This window comes from Diadema setosum, chromosome 6 (genome assembly GCF_964275005.1).
Source record: "Diadema setosum chromosome 6, eeDiaSeto1, whole genome shotgun sequence".
Lineage (NCBI taxonomy): Eukaryota > Metazoa > Echinodermata > Echinoidea > Diadematoida > Diadematidae > Diadema > Diadema setosum.
The window spans coordinates 25,250,604-25,268,156 of record NC_092690.1 but is presented as its reverse complement, the minus strand read 5'-3'; the positions used below and the strand labels follow the sequence as shown (position 1 = coordinate 25,268,156).

The following is a 17,553-nucleotide window of genomic DNA, read 5'->3' as shown; positions in this document are numbered from 1 at the left end:
TCCCTGCTGCATAGACATGCATACTGTATATTATATCATTAATTTCCTATTATATTGTTGTTTATGCAAGTCAAACTACTCTGTTTTAAATTTATTCTGTACATTTCCCACATGTTAATGATTATGTAACTTATGTATATTGATTTGCAGAAAATAAAGTACCTATCAAACAAACAAACAAACTATTTCGACTCTAGAATTTGACCATTGTATTCTGCTGTAAAGAGGAGAAACATATATTATAACCTCATAAACTCACTGGCCATTCAAGGAATCAGTCCTGCGGTTGCAAACAGCTTTTTGAAGGATAAGTTGACATGTCTGACAGCTCCCTAAATACATCCTTTAGTCTAAACACATATCCATCCCCTTCATATTCTGTGTTTGTAGCTTTTATTGTAGACATAAATATAAGGTCAGAATTATTATCTTTCAGCATGTTGGTATTCGTGATGTGGCTCTGTGGTTAGAACGAGTTAAAAGAAAGGAATCGACATCACACTGAGATTAACTAATAAAACTTGTCAAAAGCATCAGCGTCTTGAATCGTTTACCCTATATAAGAAAACAAAAAGAGAAAGACATCAGGGTTGGATACTACGAAATGCGCATGCGCGACGACGAGCAAAAACACACTGCAGTAATCATCTGATGAGTTATTTAAGGTAATCCATCTACGTAACAACTACCATGGTCACGTGTTTGTCTACTTTCCTCACATTCAGTCGTGGATGACGGCGTTGAAGCTCCATATTATAAATAATCCACACCTAGGAGTGATTAACGCCAGTGTTTCTTTTGACTCTATTTGCTCAGCATCATTATAGTTTTCGCCGCCAGAGGGGAAACATCAACCTTGGAAAGGTTTGTACAATTTGGCAAGTACTTTAACATTAAAAAAAAAAATGTATATAGCAACGTGCAATTGACGTGTTCTTATCTACCGAGGGTTATCTGTTTGGTGTATGGCATTTCTCTAAAGGTATACGTATAGCTGTAATTATCATTCCGCTATCGTCATGGACTCTAAATGTGAATATTTTGATCTCAAAACGGTTTAAGTGACATTGAAAAAAAAAGTAATGTAAGTTCATCATCAAATAGAGAAAAGCATTACCTTTCCAGTGACACCTCACTTGCTTCACTATCAGGAATATCCTTGGATCTATGTTTAAAAACATCCTTTATTTTCTATTTCATCTCTCTCTTTTTTTTTTAGATTTTATTCCAAAAATCTCAATTCAACCAACCAACCAACCAAAACCCCCCCCCCCAAAAAAAAAAAAAAAAACCCACACATTTCGGGATCAAACTTTTTATACATCTGATTCAAGAGAGGGGATTATGATGAAGTATCTTGTTTGACGATGTGAGAGAATGTTGGAAAGTTTAGAGCCTAATCCATTCCATCACAGCTCCGAAAGGGCTTCCCTGTCTCAGGGGAATAAAGACCGAGGGAATCAATCGTGAGGTAGCAAGTTTTTGGGTCCGGTAATGTCCTAGGTCCAGGATAAAAATTAAATTGTATTGCTTACAATCTTTTTAGGAGGCTCGGAGCCCTCTGTCTCGAAATAACTTGCTTTATCATGGTTATAAACACCTATTTATTTTCGCTATGGTAATTTAAGATAATTCCATTCCAATCATACAAACTTGGTTAAATAATGCTCCCACTGTGTTAGGCAATTTTTGTATATTTATATATTGATATGTCAAGGAACCCAATCTTTTTCACGTTTGATTGAGAATTTCAGAAACTGAATTGAGGTTGCTTAACTATGAACAATTTCTAAGATTAAGAGGTCATGCAAGAGTTTTTGGTCATCGTTCTTTTCTCTTTTATTTCCTCTGTAACTCAGAAACCTTTCCGCCACCATTAAAGTTAGAGGTCGACTCGTAAATCATCATGATCAACATTACGGAGATAACAGCTACCGTGTTCCCCAGACCTGTCGTGAGTTACCGGTTTTTCCTCACTCTGAGCCTATCTGTGGCCACCGTCGTCACCAACGCGGCAATTTTGGTTGCTTTCGCTCGGCAGAGGCGGTTGTGGACCTACACCAACTATTACATCCTCAATATGACCTTATCCGATCTCCTTGTAGGCATTCTGATAATGCCCCTCCGCTCAACCATCATCCTTTACGGCGAATGGGTGTTTGGCCGGGTGGCTGGAGCCGTTTTCTTGATGGTGCAGAATGGCTGTCTTGGCGTTTCTGTGATGGGCGTAGTTGTCATCACCATTGATCGTTACTTAGCAACGATGTATCCGATGCACCACTATACGAGAAAGAGCAAGCTACTGGCGACAGTTGTTAACGTTTTTACCTGGCTGATCCCGTTCCTCTTTTGGTTTTTCTTCAACCTGGTGTGGTTCTTTCTCGTCCCTAACGATCTTACAACCGCCCAGGGTCTACCGAGGCCTAACTTTACCAGGACATTGGGCTTGGCGGTGATGACAAATACCATTCGGTTTGTATGCCCGCTGTTGATCATTATGATCTTGTATTTACGAGTATACCTTCAGATCCGCACTGTCCAAGGAAGGCGAAAGTCAAAATTGCTAGCCAGCGGTTTATCCAATCTCCATCAAAAGCAACAAATGTGCTCGGAAGGGGAATCAACTGATGGACAGCGGCGAGTTGAGATATCAATTAATGTGTCTCAAGAAAGCTGTCAGAGCAGCTCGGCCATTTTGGCTGATCCGACCGAAATAGCGACCATTTCAAAGGAGGTCTGCAAGCAGTCCTTCGGAGATTTTGATGCAGCAGGTTTGAAGAATCAACCAGCTGAGTGTGAAGCTCCTCAGGATAACGCTACCCTGGATTATCCCGAAGCTAAAGGCAAGGTCCAGGCACCAGCGTCCGTCAAACGCGAATCTGTAGCGGAAGGGCGGAAGGCCATGCGAACACTAACTTTCATTGTAGTTGCCTTCGCGTTGACCTGGTTGCCGAATATTATGAGTTTCACAATTTATAGCATATCACCAGCTACATACAGGAAAATTAATAATGCCATGAATTACACAGAAGTGGCACGGTGGATTACCTACAGCAATAGTATGCTCAACCCAATGGCCTACGCCATGGCGCAGCCTTTGATTCGTCGGACAATTGTTTTGATATTCTGCAAGAGATGTCACTCCAGCAGCGATACATGCTTGTAGCCCTTTTTGGTGACAACACTCACACCATGATGGGTTGTGAAGATTTTATTTAGCAACAAGACCGTATATGGATGTAAACTTAAGGATTTGGTGACCTGTAAAGAAGACAAATTTCTGATTTCTGTTTACATTGTGCAAGTTCGAAAGAAGGCCTAATTCAGATTTTGTGATGGGATTTCTGGTGTAAGCCGTTCAAATTCATTTGTTTCATTTCAACTATTGATCGAGTGCAGAAGGTGTGAAACGGAATTGAAGATGAAGTCAACACTTTCAGTAAGACTGAAAAAAAAAGATCAATGCAATGTTCGGGAACATTATTTGGTTCTGTAACGAAGAGTGGTATTTTCTTTCTTTTCTTATTTTTGTTTCTGGCAAAAGAAAAAAAATCGCAGTATTGATTAGGCACCATATCGGAATCAAGACACACTTTGGATGCTCTCAAAAGAATCATAACAAAATTTTAAATTTTGTACAATTCCAGTCCATAGGCAAACACTATGTCTAAATGATGGTGAAACAAGTAATAACTACGAGTACTACAACAAATGTATATCAAATTCATAGCTAAACATGTCCTGGGGCCCGTTGCATAAAAGTGACTATCATGGTATAAAACTTTGCCATCCAATGGTAACTACCATCATGGCAACAATACTCAACAGCCAATCAACATCAAGAATTCCATGCAACGGGCCCCTGATCTTAACGTCATCACCTTTTTGCACGTGCCTGCACGATGAACAGAACCACACACACACACACACACACACACACACACACAAAATATTACCGGCTATATTTTGCATTGTCCCTGCTGGAAAGAACACAGTGTCCCAAAGTGTGTTCACACTGTGTTCATATAGTCGACTATGTGAAAACGCTCGAATTTAACAGTGTGAAGATTATTTCCCATTGTGGTGTGATTTTTCACAGGGTAGTCACATAGTAATGTTCTGTTTCACGCTGTGAATTTATGATTCACGATGTGTTCACACTGTAGAGACTTCACACTGTGTTCACAACGTATTCACACTGTGTTTCACATTGTGTTTCACACTTAGGGACACTGCGTTCTTTCCAGCAGGGCGTGTCTGTAATTTCACATATTATGTATTTTGAGTAACATGCTTTCTACTGACAAGACATTAACAATTCAGTATGATTCTGCAGACCTATTACGGATTTTTCGTAACTTTTCAGAAATTATGTCAATTGCAATGACTTCAGTGTTTTTGTCATCAAAACAAATGTCATCAAGATCGCAGTAGGCATGATAGGCGCTGCTACACAATATTTTGTTTATTTCTATCAAAGGTCCTGTTTACCTTTGGGAACAGTGATTTAAAAAAAAAATCAAGATATTACATTTAATGCATATGTGTAGGTCTGTTGTACCACAAAACATCCTATCATAAAAGATTTTCGCGATAAATCCTAAAATATAAGGAGATATCTGTATTTTTCTCAATAAACCGTAACTGTAGACAGTGTAGTCTGGAAGCATTTATCATAACTGTTGTTCACATTTTGTATATTCAACAATACATAACATGAATTTTCGCGATTCAAATTTATACAGTGGTTGTTTCTATCCCTACCGCACACTTTAGAAGTATTTTAAAGCACTAATGCTGGGATTTTGTTTCATCTGCAAATGGTGAATTATCCCTTTAACTCGTGTTGCTCTGTGCAGCAGAATGTTGTTACATAGCATGTTACGTGTCTTTGTATGTATACGTTTTAGCGGGTGCACGTCACGAGTTCGACACTATAAGCCCATAAATCCCATGAGTTCGACACCAAGCAAAAAAGGCCCACGAGACCAGCACATAAAGCTGTATAATGTCTAACTCGTGGACTGTTCTTAAATTATCTAGTGTCGAGCTCATGGGCTGTAAGAACTCGTGTGGCTGTATGACTCATGGACCTTTTTCCGATGTCGAACTCATGGGATACATGACTCGTGGGTGTCGGTCTCGTAGGGGTGACCCCGTTTTGCAGGATTTGAGGAGAGTATCCATTATAATGCCCAACGAGAGAAGTAAAACATAGAACAGTGAATAGTTATTGAAAAACGATTGTCAGGCATTGTACACAACATGAGGAGAAGATTGCCTCCCTGATCCTTGGAAAAGCGATTACCACTTGCATAAATTCTCTAGCAAACATGTTAACATCAGTTGTATGTGTCCGTATTGATAAGAGACACGTTTCCAATAAATTACGTAACCATGACATTAATGTGAATCTATTCAGGACCGCGAACTGTACCTCTATTTAATGACACACATTATAATGCTGACTTCATTGTACATACAAAGGGGGCTATACATACTTTTACATTTTTTCTTTTGTCCTTAACTGTATTTTTCATTTTTTTTTTCTATGTCGCTGTGTGGTTATTTAGTTTAAGGGGTTGCTGAAAAGCACTTTTTATCTGATTGCATATCTTTTAAACATTATTGAATAACACAAATTACCCAAGCTCACATCAACATGATTGTTTACGTGGGTGCAGTGACATAAAACGATGTAAGGAGCAAAAACTTTATCAAACTGATGATAAAACGAAAACGTTCAGTCTTGGTTTAAATGAGATGATGAGATTAAATGGGATTTCAGGCCATCAAAAGTCTTTGTTCGTTTTTTTATGAGGATTACATGAAGATTCACGTCCCTTTGATCTGTTGAAGAAATAATTAGAATGAATTGAATTAAATTGAATTGAATTGAATTGAATTGAATCATAGCAAAATGGCTACAAAAGAGCTAGAGGTTGCAGTTACTGAATCATTAAGCAAAGACATGATTTTCATGATGTGTTTCAAATAAAACATTGAACTCTTCATCTCGTTCTCGCGTGTTTAAGCACCAGCCTGAATAAGACTTCGATATATCATGCTCTTGTTTTTCTTGCACGTAAAAAGCACAGCAGATCCTAAGGATACGTGACGATACTCGACTGTAACGATTTTTATATTCCGATACGCAAGGCTTCTCATGTAAAATATTTTTCCCTCATCATAATGATGTCATAATATTAAAGCTGTGTGGATTGAGGTAAGACGTATAAACGATGTTTAAAAGGCTTATAAAAATGTCAACCACAGTTAGATTCATGTGTGTTTGTGTTTTGTGTGTGTGGGTGTGTGTGTGTGTGTGTGTGTGTATTTAGGAAAAAAATAAACATTGTCGGATGTAAACTGAGAAAGCGCGCAAATCCAACAAGTCAAGATCCTTGTCAGTGTTGCCCAAATATGAGATGCGAGGGTGCAAATTCAGCGATTCAACCGTATCGATGACAAAACATACAGCCGGGAAGTTTTAGTGCGTCCAGCAAAAGCACAGTGATTATGCGTGCCGAATGACTGATTCCCTACTACATCGGACAAAAACGGCAATGTTGTAGTAGGCCCTATGGGAAGGTGGTGCGTAAAATGACGTTCGATCTAAATTCAAAATCAGTAATCAATTTAAAATGTATGACGTAGGAGAAGGAGTGTTATAATGTGCCTAACAAAAGGACTTTGCTTTCCTTACGTCAGATGAATCGGAAACACTGGGCCATTCTTGAAAACTTAAACATTCCGTCGGATGATTCCAGAAAAGACGGTGACATGCTTCTGCGAAACACACTCACACACACGCACGCACGCACACACACATAATAAAAACAGCTTACCAAATGGACGGAGATGGCGCTAATCGGTAGCTTATTGACATGCATTAACGCGACACGTTGACCAACACGTTACCATCTTACGTAGATAACAAGGCTCTGTGATAATATACTTGACTGTGTGTGTGTGCGCGCGCGCGCTCGCCTGTTTTTGTGCACTTTGTATTTTCTAGTTTTGATATGATTATTGGAATATATTGCATCATTTCAGTACCTCATTCAGGTGAGATTGTTGTACACGTACAAGGTAATGTCTTTTCAGAAATAATAAAATCCTCTAAATCTTTATTCTTTTCTCCTTCTGCACAATCTTCTCCCAGAAAAGGCGGATGCAAGACCAAATAGTTTCATTTTTGTTTTGTTTTGTTTTGTTTTGTTTTTTGCTTGTGTGCGCCAAAGTAAAATCTGCTTGAAATAATTATGACTCAGAAAGCTTCAATATCTCGTTAAGAAGCATTACAAACATTAAATTTTGTGTGCAGTAAATGATACCTACCTTCACACACACCCACACGCACACTCACACACACATACACTCACACACAAAGGGTTTTACATGTTTAATCACAAAGTCCCTGTTGCTTTATTTTTATCTGTACATATGTTACTATAGTTATATTTACGTAAAAATTTACTATATATAGTATCTGTTACATATAAAGGAAATGGTATATTATATAAAAAAATATATACATTATATATAGATCACATATATAGTTGTAAATGCATATGACAATGACAGATGTGTGCTGTATGTGTAAGTCCACATTGTAAACATTTTCCGGGCTTTTACCCTTACGCCACGTTACTGAATGTCCGCCGTCATTATAACGGTGTTGGTGCAAATGGTCTGTTCATCAGTCTGTTCCTCTAAGAAATCCCTGCCATTTCATCTATCATTACCATTGATTATGCTCTCTTCATGTGATATGCAGAAAACTTATGGCGGTCTCTTACGAAACCTTTCATCCTCTATTCTCCCGGATGTTGATTGATATAGTCAGCTTCCATCTAAATGTCACGGTTACGAAGCCTTCTTCTATTCCATAGAACAACTATTGAGAGAGCGAATTCGCTCACTGTACACTAATGAGCCATTATAGAACGCTTCTGAAGAGATCATCGAGCCTTACGATTGAATGGAGTCACTGAATAGAGTTATCCCAAAAGGGAGGGAAAAACACAGTCCATTAGTTACGAAAGCCAAGTAAGAGATGCGTTTCAAGGTTAAGAAATAGAAAGAAGGAGACAACAATCAGAATATATTTAGTTCAGTTCAGTTCAGTTTATATTTTTCTTCATCGAACAAGAAGTGAAACAAAATAATGTATCTTGTCTGTAGTATAATGATATTATATCATTATCACTATCATATTGATAATATACAAATAATACATAAATAAATATGAATAATATACAAATAATATATAAATGAATATGAATATTCAACATATATATTAATATGTTATTATTATTATTATTATTATTATTATTATTATTATTATCATTATGAGTAGTAGTAGTATCATTATTATCATATTATGATGTATTCTCTCTAGTCATTAATGAACCTCAAGAAGAATAACAAGAATTAAAACACGATGGCAGTAAGTGTTGCATATCGAACTTGAAAAGTCTTCAAAGAACAGTACCTGCCTGTTGAGCGGTGAAAAAAAATTCTTCAAAAAACCTAAATTCTTCATTAAAGTTCGTGATGAATGCTCGAGTCTTACGGTAACCTATATACAGAAAACAAAGAAAAAGTCAATGTTTTCCCTCAGTGAAACATCATGATTATAAAATATGAAGTAAAAAGCGGTTGCATGCGATGGGACAGTTGCTGAGGAGGCTTGCAAATATGGACATATACGTCACGTCGAAACCTTACCTCCTTTGTCTCAAGCCCACCCCCAAAACTGATAAGCAGGTATGGTGCTTCTGAAATGACTCTCAAATCATGTAAAAGATAGTTTGCTAACATAACCATTTTAACCTGTTTACAAATACTAGTCTTGATGCGCTTCGCACTTTACAGAATTTCCAACATCTTTCCCCATTGAAAACTGCACAATCTTATCTGAAAGAGTAGATAATCCTTGCGAAGTATTAGCCTTTGCAGATTAAAAAAAAAGGCTGAAGAAGCTCAACGTCTTTTGAGCTTTATACCATATTGCTTTGTTTCATTAGATATGTTGATGTGGGTAAAAGAATAAACAAATAACATGATAGAATGAAAAAAAAAACATGGCTTTAACACTTGGAAAAAAAATTTTTTGAAAACCCCAAACCACAATATACCGTCAAAACGAATGAACAACCGAATGAAATAAACAGACGTCAATGGTACCCACAAACCCCGAGCTATGATTTCGAGAAGGAATAATATACGATTCATCTCATCATTTTCTTATCTTTTCGGTATTCGCTGTCTCAGGCAAGTTTGTATTTTAAGGCAATGTAGGAAAAATGCCCTCAATTACTATTGATGAAAGGTAATGATTATGAAAGGATATGAAAGGATATGAATGATTGTCGATGCAAAAAAAAAAAGAGAGCTGAATTTCTTCTTCCAAAACAGCACGCGAGAAGAAGAAAAGAAGCGAAGAATCAGGTATCTTTTACTCAGTGAATTTCTTTGAAAGTAAAATGTCATGAGTCACAAGCGCTATTCATGGAAGGAATGAAAAAAAAAATCTTTCTTTTTCACGAACGTTCGTTTTCAAATGAATGGCTGTATGGCTTTTCTTCATTTTCACTTCTTTTAATGGCATTCAACTGAAAGTCCGCCTATTAACGAACCTTCGATTCAGGAATTTTCTTAAACGTTATCTGCTGAACTTTGTTATCCATAATTTGAAATCTCCATGTTCGGCCATGAATTTGATACGATCAATCTCCTCAATATCCCCCTTTTTTTTTCTGCAAGGGCTTAGCTCCATGCTGTTGGTCATTGTGCGTCTAACGCTATCAGCTTTCAATGGCTACAAAATCTTTTGAAATCTGGCGAAAGAGGAGACACGAACTCGTGCAACCCCGAAACTGTTCGGAAATGACATCTCTCTGTTTATCTGACCACACTGTATAAGATGACCTCAAAGAGTTGCGTGAATAAAACTACAAATATATCACACATTTGTTGTGTATGTACATATGTATGTATATACATGTATACATATATAAATGAATAAATAAATAAATAATATATATATATATATATATATATATATATATATCGCTAGTTACATATATACATATATATATATATATATATATATATGTATATATATATATATATATATATATATATCGCTAGTTACATATATACATACATATATATATATATATATATACACACATATATATATATATATACATATATATGTACATAATGTATAATGTATATGTATAAAAATAATTGCATATATACGTGTATGTATTATAACATGTAGATTGTATTTAAGCTATCAAGTCATTTACAATAATTATCTGATGGTTTATATTAGGTTCCTTTTTTTCTTGACTCCTGAACCGTTTATACACTTATTGGAAGACACTATTGATGGTGTGCTATAAAGATGTCCAGAGGCTTCTAACATAACATATGAGCATTATGGCTCCGTTATAGTACATTATTCTTTCAATAAGTTTATAGAACAACTTGCAATGTGAGACTGATTCCACATTATTGGCAAATAATCGTTATCTGGTGACACACCAATTTTCATGTCGATCCTTGAGCTATTTTAAAAATATGGACAAACATTGTGAAATTGTAGCATTTTTTCTTGAACTTTGACCACATGACCCAAATCTTTCCCTACTGAATCATTATACATTCTAACATGTATCAAATTTATGCAATGATTTATCTTTAATATATACAATCCATGTAATCATTTCATTGGTAAAAGATGTAAATTTAGTATTTTAACCCGACCTTTTACCATTGACCTTGGACCTCTTGACCAATATTTAATAAGGTTTCTGAGTCGTCTTTGTTACAATTTTGATGAACATAGTATCAAGATAATTTACAATTCCTTAATTAGCATTTGTTTGATTATGCAGACGTGCTTTATGACTCTGCCAATGATAAAAGTATACAGACTGTTTACAGAAATTACAGAATAGTTATTTCGAATCAGCTAACTAGTATTCATCAGACGGGGAAATGGGGAGTCTTTAAATGTAGTCCCTACAAAGCATACTTTGCTCATGGTTTTTAAAGCTCTGAATAGTTGTATCGCTCTTTTTTACTGGACCGGTTTGTTTTGTATCACATCAATACTCTTCAGGCTCTTATGGAAGGCTATCGCTGTCAAAGCCAAGATCAGAATATTGTAAACGCATGTTCGTCTATAATTGTGGGGCATGAATGTTTGATAGTTTTCCCTTAGATATAACATGCTCATCATCATGCCCAAGAACGCAATAAATGCTTATGTTTTGCGTTGAAGGCTTAATGATTATGGTGTATTGATAGAAGGTGTGGGTGGGAAGGGAATTGGCAGTCGGGATGGGAGGGATAACATTTTTTTAGTGTTGTTTTAATTGATGTAGTGATGTATCGGTGCTGTGTTTGTATGATATTATTATGTGTAGGTATACATGCATATAATGTGTGCATCTACTTGTATTATATTTTTATTGATTTCATTGTACACGGTACTGAGTATCAAATGTGATTTTTCATGTGAAGCTGGACCCCTCGGAAGACCAGCACGACCATGAAGGCCGAGCGGAGCATGGAGGAGAACCCAACCGTTTATCTTCAGTTTTCTATTTCAGTTATATCGTACTTTGTGATTTTAGGGTGAATAAAATCAATATATAAACAAACAAAAAACATACCAAGAGAATCAGTGCCAGGCAATACATGTACATGTACTAAGTGGTCATGAAGATGCCGTGAGCCACTTCCGAGATATGAAGAAAAACGTATGACTTTAAGCATTTCAATTGACCTTTGTCCTTTGACCAAGTGCCTCAAAACTTTCACTAGAGAATCCTTATCCGGTGAGGTTTAATGAAAACGCCTTCAGACATTGCAGACATATATAAGTTGAAAGAAATTTAGAATTTGATGTTAAACTTTAATGTGCGAAATAATTATGTATTCTGTATTTTGTTTCATCCTACTATTTACTTCATGACCTAGTTTCTCCTTTCTAATTCTTCTCCATTAAAGACGTTTAGCGCTCAAAAACTTTAGTAATAAGCACTCTATAAATGATATTCATTATCATTATTATTATTATTATTATTATTATTACATGTATTATTATTATTATTGTCATTATCATCATTCAACCTAGGAGCGTTTACCTCGAGCTTTTGCGGCCTCAATTTTAAAGGCACAGAACTCTTTGACCATTGATACATACATATGTTAAGTTTGATTCGTAAAATCTCAAACGGTAATTAAGTTACGCTGTTCACAAAATTGCTTGTGAACGGAAAGAAGAATGGACGGACAACCCGAGAAATTACTGCCTCCAGTGACACTGCTTGGCGTTGGCATAAAAATAAATATAAAGCGATCAAGTCCTTTTGATTCAAATAAGATAGAAATCATTTCGGTTCAAAGAATGCATTCAACTGATTTTAAAAGCTACACTTATGAGACGATTTCAGAGTTAAGAAGCATTGATCGTAGTTGATTATCCATGTTTACAGGCGCTCGACAAATTCCTGTGACAGGCAACGCGCTGTCTCACAGATGAACAGCAGTGAAATTCCCGCTGACAAATTCTAGCCCTATTTCTACCATAAAAAGGAAGAGGATTTTGATTGATAACATGGAAATCAATAAGTAAACTGGGCACCAGACAACTATTCTCTGGCATTCGTGATATGCAAATTAATGTGCGCAAACTCAGTCATTTCAGCATGCAGAGCTGTGTATGTTCAAACCTGCGTACACGCGTCACGAAGAATAAACAGAAACGAATGATGGGGGCTGCGCGATGGATTGACAGTTCCATTAAAACATCGAATATTGTTTGTATTCCCAACTTTTTATCATTCACCGGGGGCGGGGGAGGAGGGTTGAGGGGGGGGGGGGTGACGAGGTGTCATCGGTCATATTTAATGTCTGTCTGTTGTACCTGATATAAAGAAATAAGACAGAAGCAAGGAAGTTTAGCCTTAGAGTGTCATCCGGCTCATTCGAAGAAACCGTTGTAGCAGATTTTTCCTCGGCCTTTTTCAAATTTACCAGATATATTGTTGGGGGTGTTCTGAAAGCCGGAGTTAAGTTTGCAGAGGTACCATTTTCATCGGCATCACCGTGGAATCAGAAACAGCCGTGCTATTACAGGAGATGATCTTACTGGCGTCAATCAAAATTGCTCCGAAAACAGGTAAAGGGGAGGAAACGAGCCGTTATTGGTGATCGTATTACTATGTTTCATATTAGCCATTGTATAGGCATGGTTACCACCTAATTTTTCTTAGCCTTTTCCTATTTGATTATATATCAATATATCTGGAGTTTGCTCCCATCAAAGGGAATTATCAATATTTTGTCCTTTGTGCCTATGCTTGATAGTCTTATTACACTGACATTATGGTATGTCTACAGTGGTGATTTTGAAGTAGAAGATAACCCTACAAGTTGTGCTGATTTATGAATTATATACATTAAGCCCAGTCCCTTCAATCTCGTACTTATGTGTTACCTCTCAGTGCCAACATTTGAACTTATCTTGGTAAAAAAAAAAAAAAAAAAAAAAAAGCTTGCAAAAGTAGAGAATAATGCATCTTTTATTTTTACGAATGCAGAATCTTTTCCGCTGGTATGAAGAATATAGGGTAATTCATATTTTATTCGTACCATTGAAGAGTCTGTTCCTCTACCATGAAATAACTTAAAATACCGGAATGCTGTATCTTGCTGAGATCTATTTGATATCTCCATGAGGTCTACAGAATTTAGTCTATCAAATACTGTGCAGTTACCACTATCGATCGATTGCTCAAGGCAGTCAGGTTTACTGATTCTTGTCGGAATCAATATTAGTTTGATGTATCGGGCAAATGTCTGGTATGCTACAGATTTACGCTAATACTATTTACAAAAGAAAAAGGTTTGAATCTTGATGCTTTGATTAAATCAAGGACAACCCCACACAGGCACACACACAACCACACACCCATATTTCAATGAATGGTCCGAAAGCATTATGCTCTCTGAAGATGGAAGTTAACTTCATTTCTTTTTCTTTCCGAAGGTTAGCAACTCCATATGCGAACAACACGACCAGTTTAATCGAGTTCTTCGTTCGTGCCAATCAAGCTTCACTCCAAGGGAATCATGAACAGAACAGAAGGAACAGTTGCCATCAGCGTTCCTGAACCGAAGGTCAGCTACAGCTTCCTGAGCAGTATGTGCCTTTCCCTCGCCACCATCTTTACCAATATAATCATCCTGTTGGCATTTGCTGTCCAGAAGAGGCTCTGGACGTACACCAATTATTACATCTTTAATATGACCATTGCTGATTTACTTGTCGGCGCCATGGTCATGCCCATTCGCTTGACCATCATCCTTTACGATAGATGGGTGTTTGGGGACGTGGAAGGAGTAGTCTTCTTAATGATGCAGAATACGAGTATGGGTGTTTCGGTCATGGGCGTGGTGATTATTACCATTGACCGTTACATAGCAACGTTCCATCCCATGAAGCACTACACGAAAAGGAGCATTGGGATAGCAAAGGTTATCAACTGTATCACTTGGCTGTTACCTTTCATCGTTTGGCTCTTTTTGAATGTGGTCTGGAATCTTTTGGACCCAACAGGTGAGACCACGGCTGTCGGGCTACCAAGGCCCAATCACTCAAGGGCACTTGGTTCTGCTCTTATGGTCTTTTGCATCCGATTCGCAGTGCCATTTGTAATCGTCATAACCCTCTACATACGGATCTACCTTCGCGTCCGTACGGCTCTCAGCGTACGATTGTCTACGTCATCGGCCATGAAATCCCAAAAGTACAGTACACGGCAAGATGACAACTGGGATGAACAAAACTGCAACGAAGGCCCTTCACGGGGAATCCCCACCATATCAGTTAAGGTGTCTGAGAAAACGCATAGAGGTACAATCACTGGAAGCGCCCTAAAACAGGAACGGCGGAACAGCCTTTGTTCTAAAATCGATGAGGAGGGAAACCGAAAAGGTGTGAAACTAATCGACTCTACGAGGGGAAAACATAGTCACGAGCCCGCAAAGACTAAGGGCGAGTCAGCGACGGAAAGCCGCAAAGCTATGCGGACACTGTCGTTCATCGTGCTGGCCTACACTGTGACCTGGCTCCCGCTCGCTGTCAGTACTTCTTTGTACAGCATCTCTCCGTCTGTGTACTACAAGGTGAATGACGCCATAGAGTTAAACGAGGTAGCGAGGTGGATATCCTTCAGCAACAGCATGATCAACCCACTGGCGTACGCCATGGCGCAGCCCCTGATCCGGGAAACGATCTTTCAGCTCTTCTGCAAAAGATGCCGATAAATTCAATTCAATTCAATTCAAAATGATTTCATTTCCATATAAAGTAATACAAAGTAATATACATAACGCTTACATGAGTACATGATAGTTAAAGGAACTTTGAATCACGTAAGTTTCAGCAAAACATGAATACAATTATTATAATGATATCAACTCTGGTTTGGATAAATAAACAAGTAAGCAATCTATACAGGCAGGGAGGTGATTCCAGGGAGGTGATTCTCTCATCTCCCTCCACCCTTGTACAAGTAACGACTGTGCCATGCAAGTCCTTACCACGTTTAAGTTGTTGTAAATTAGCAAATTAAAATCGGACGAATAAAATACTTTACAGAGGTTTCTTCAAAATCATACATGAAATACAAATGTTGAGGAATTTTCAGTTTTCATGATTCCAAGAAATATTGACTATAGTATTAGCGACAGTATGAGACTTTAAATATAATGAGAACAACGTCATGCTCTCACAAGGCCCGCATTCACCTACGCACAAATCTCCACGAAATTTACCTGTTTAAAATGTTTTGTGTTGTGTGTGTTTGTATATGTGTTGCAATAAACCAGCAGTGATGTCGTATAAAGGTGAAGAGGCTTATAGTCTTAAAACTATTGGCCAACAACGATTTGGCCAAAAATGACTTTAATGAACACAATCAAATGAGAGACTCGTGATTTGACAATACTGATCGTTACCTCAACTAACTAATAGATAATAATGTTCTGACTGATAGCATTGCTCTTTCATTAATACATAACAGAAACTTTCATCATCATACGTTAGATTGAATTTACTCATTTAATATTGTACGAGTTTACAATTTAACACAGCAAGCGTAGTGCAGATACAACTGAAGTCATGGCAGTGGAAATCATATACCGACAAGTTTACAAATTTAGACTTCCCAATTTTTCATTAACATGATAACACATTGGATATTTTGCGGTGGTCCTTTTGAGTAATGTTTCATGATTGCTGTCATTGGTGCCATAGCACATCAGAACGTTTCTTGAAGATTAAAGTAAACGGGCTATCTTTTTTTTACGGTTTTAGAATGAACAGTACCTTAAGGTTATTCTGTGATGTACGATCATTCTCAAGGTGTACATAAACACCACTGATAATCAGTGAAAGAATATCATAAGAAAGGCATAGTCTATGATTAATACAAGACTTTAACAAGAAAGATAACCTGTTGTTGCTGTTGTTGTTCCATCAATACTGTGTGTGTCTGTCGGAATTTAAAGACTTTATACTTGAATGTTATATGTCATTAATTTCATGATGGCCTTAACGTAAAGTACAATGTATAGTATTTGTCATTGGACAAGAGCATGATTAGTCAATGTTGGTGTCTACACAAGGCAAATTTGAATGCATAAAGATACGTATATTCATACATATATATTTTAGTTCACTGAAGTATAATATTACATTTTATTACTAAAAGTGAACTTCGACATAAATATACATCGCACGTACCACAAAATCTTGAAAGGGAAAGTCTATGTGCTTTTTGGAACTTTAGTTATCTGATTACATCATTTTTATATGTTCTAATATCACTTTTTTATTATAATGACTTCCTCGTGAATGTCAAGAAGAAAAAGATAGGAAAAGAGTTGATTTTTTTTCCGAGAACTTGTAAGTAATCAATTACTCATGTGGCCTATCATAAACACTGAGAATCCCATAGATACCTTTATACTACATACTACATCCTAGGCCTACACAAGATTTTTCAGTTAGGCGCATCTGAACAATTATATTCAAAATTGTCAAAACAAAAAAGTCTATATTTCATTCACATTTTCACTATTCACATATGTAAGGGTGAACAAAACTTATATATCATTTCAATCACACAAACATTTTTTTACACAACATTCCGAACGGTACTGCTACTCAGATTTTAATTTGCCAGATGATATAATATTATGAACTAAATGAAGTATTACTTTTGTTTTTGTTTTCATTTGTGCAAGCACAAACTCACTCACTCAAACATGCAAAATGTTAATACACACAAATTAAAGTATGCAAAAACGTGATGTGAATGTGCATACTACTAAAGTGCACTACTGATAATCTATATAGTGACCCTACATCAGTGATGAAATGTCTGAAAAACCTCCGGTATTCTTTTTGGTTCTCTGGACAAACGTTGTATTTTCAGTCTATTTTTGTTTATTTTATTT

The 17,553-nt window shown here is 36.9% G+C and overlaps 3 protein-coding genes across 3 annotated transcripts in view; 2 read left to right on the top strand and 1 right to left on the bottom strand.

Moving 5' to 3' along the window:
• Window positions 1–17,553, bottom strand: part of LOC140229476 (ubiquitin-ribosomal protein eL40 fusion protein) — a 336,799-nt gene that overhangs the window by 46,073 nt on the left and 273,173 nt on the right. The window lies entirely within an intron of this gene.
• On the top strand, window positions 1,907–3,166 carry LOC140229661 (muscarinic acetylcholine receptor M1-like). Its single transcript, XM_072309904.1, has one exon. The coding sequence runs from the start codon at window positions 1,907–1,909 to the stop codon at window positions 3,164–3,166; it is 1,260 nt and encodes a 419-aa protein (XP_072166005.1).
• LOC140229660 (5-hydroxytryptamine receptor 1A-like) lies at window positions 14,161–15,357 on the top strand. The gene has a single exon (XM_072309903.1). The coding sequence runs from the start codon at window positions 14,161–14,163 to the stop codon at window positions 15,355–15,357; it is 1,197 nt and encodes a 398-aa protein (XP_072166004.1).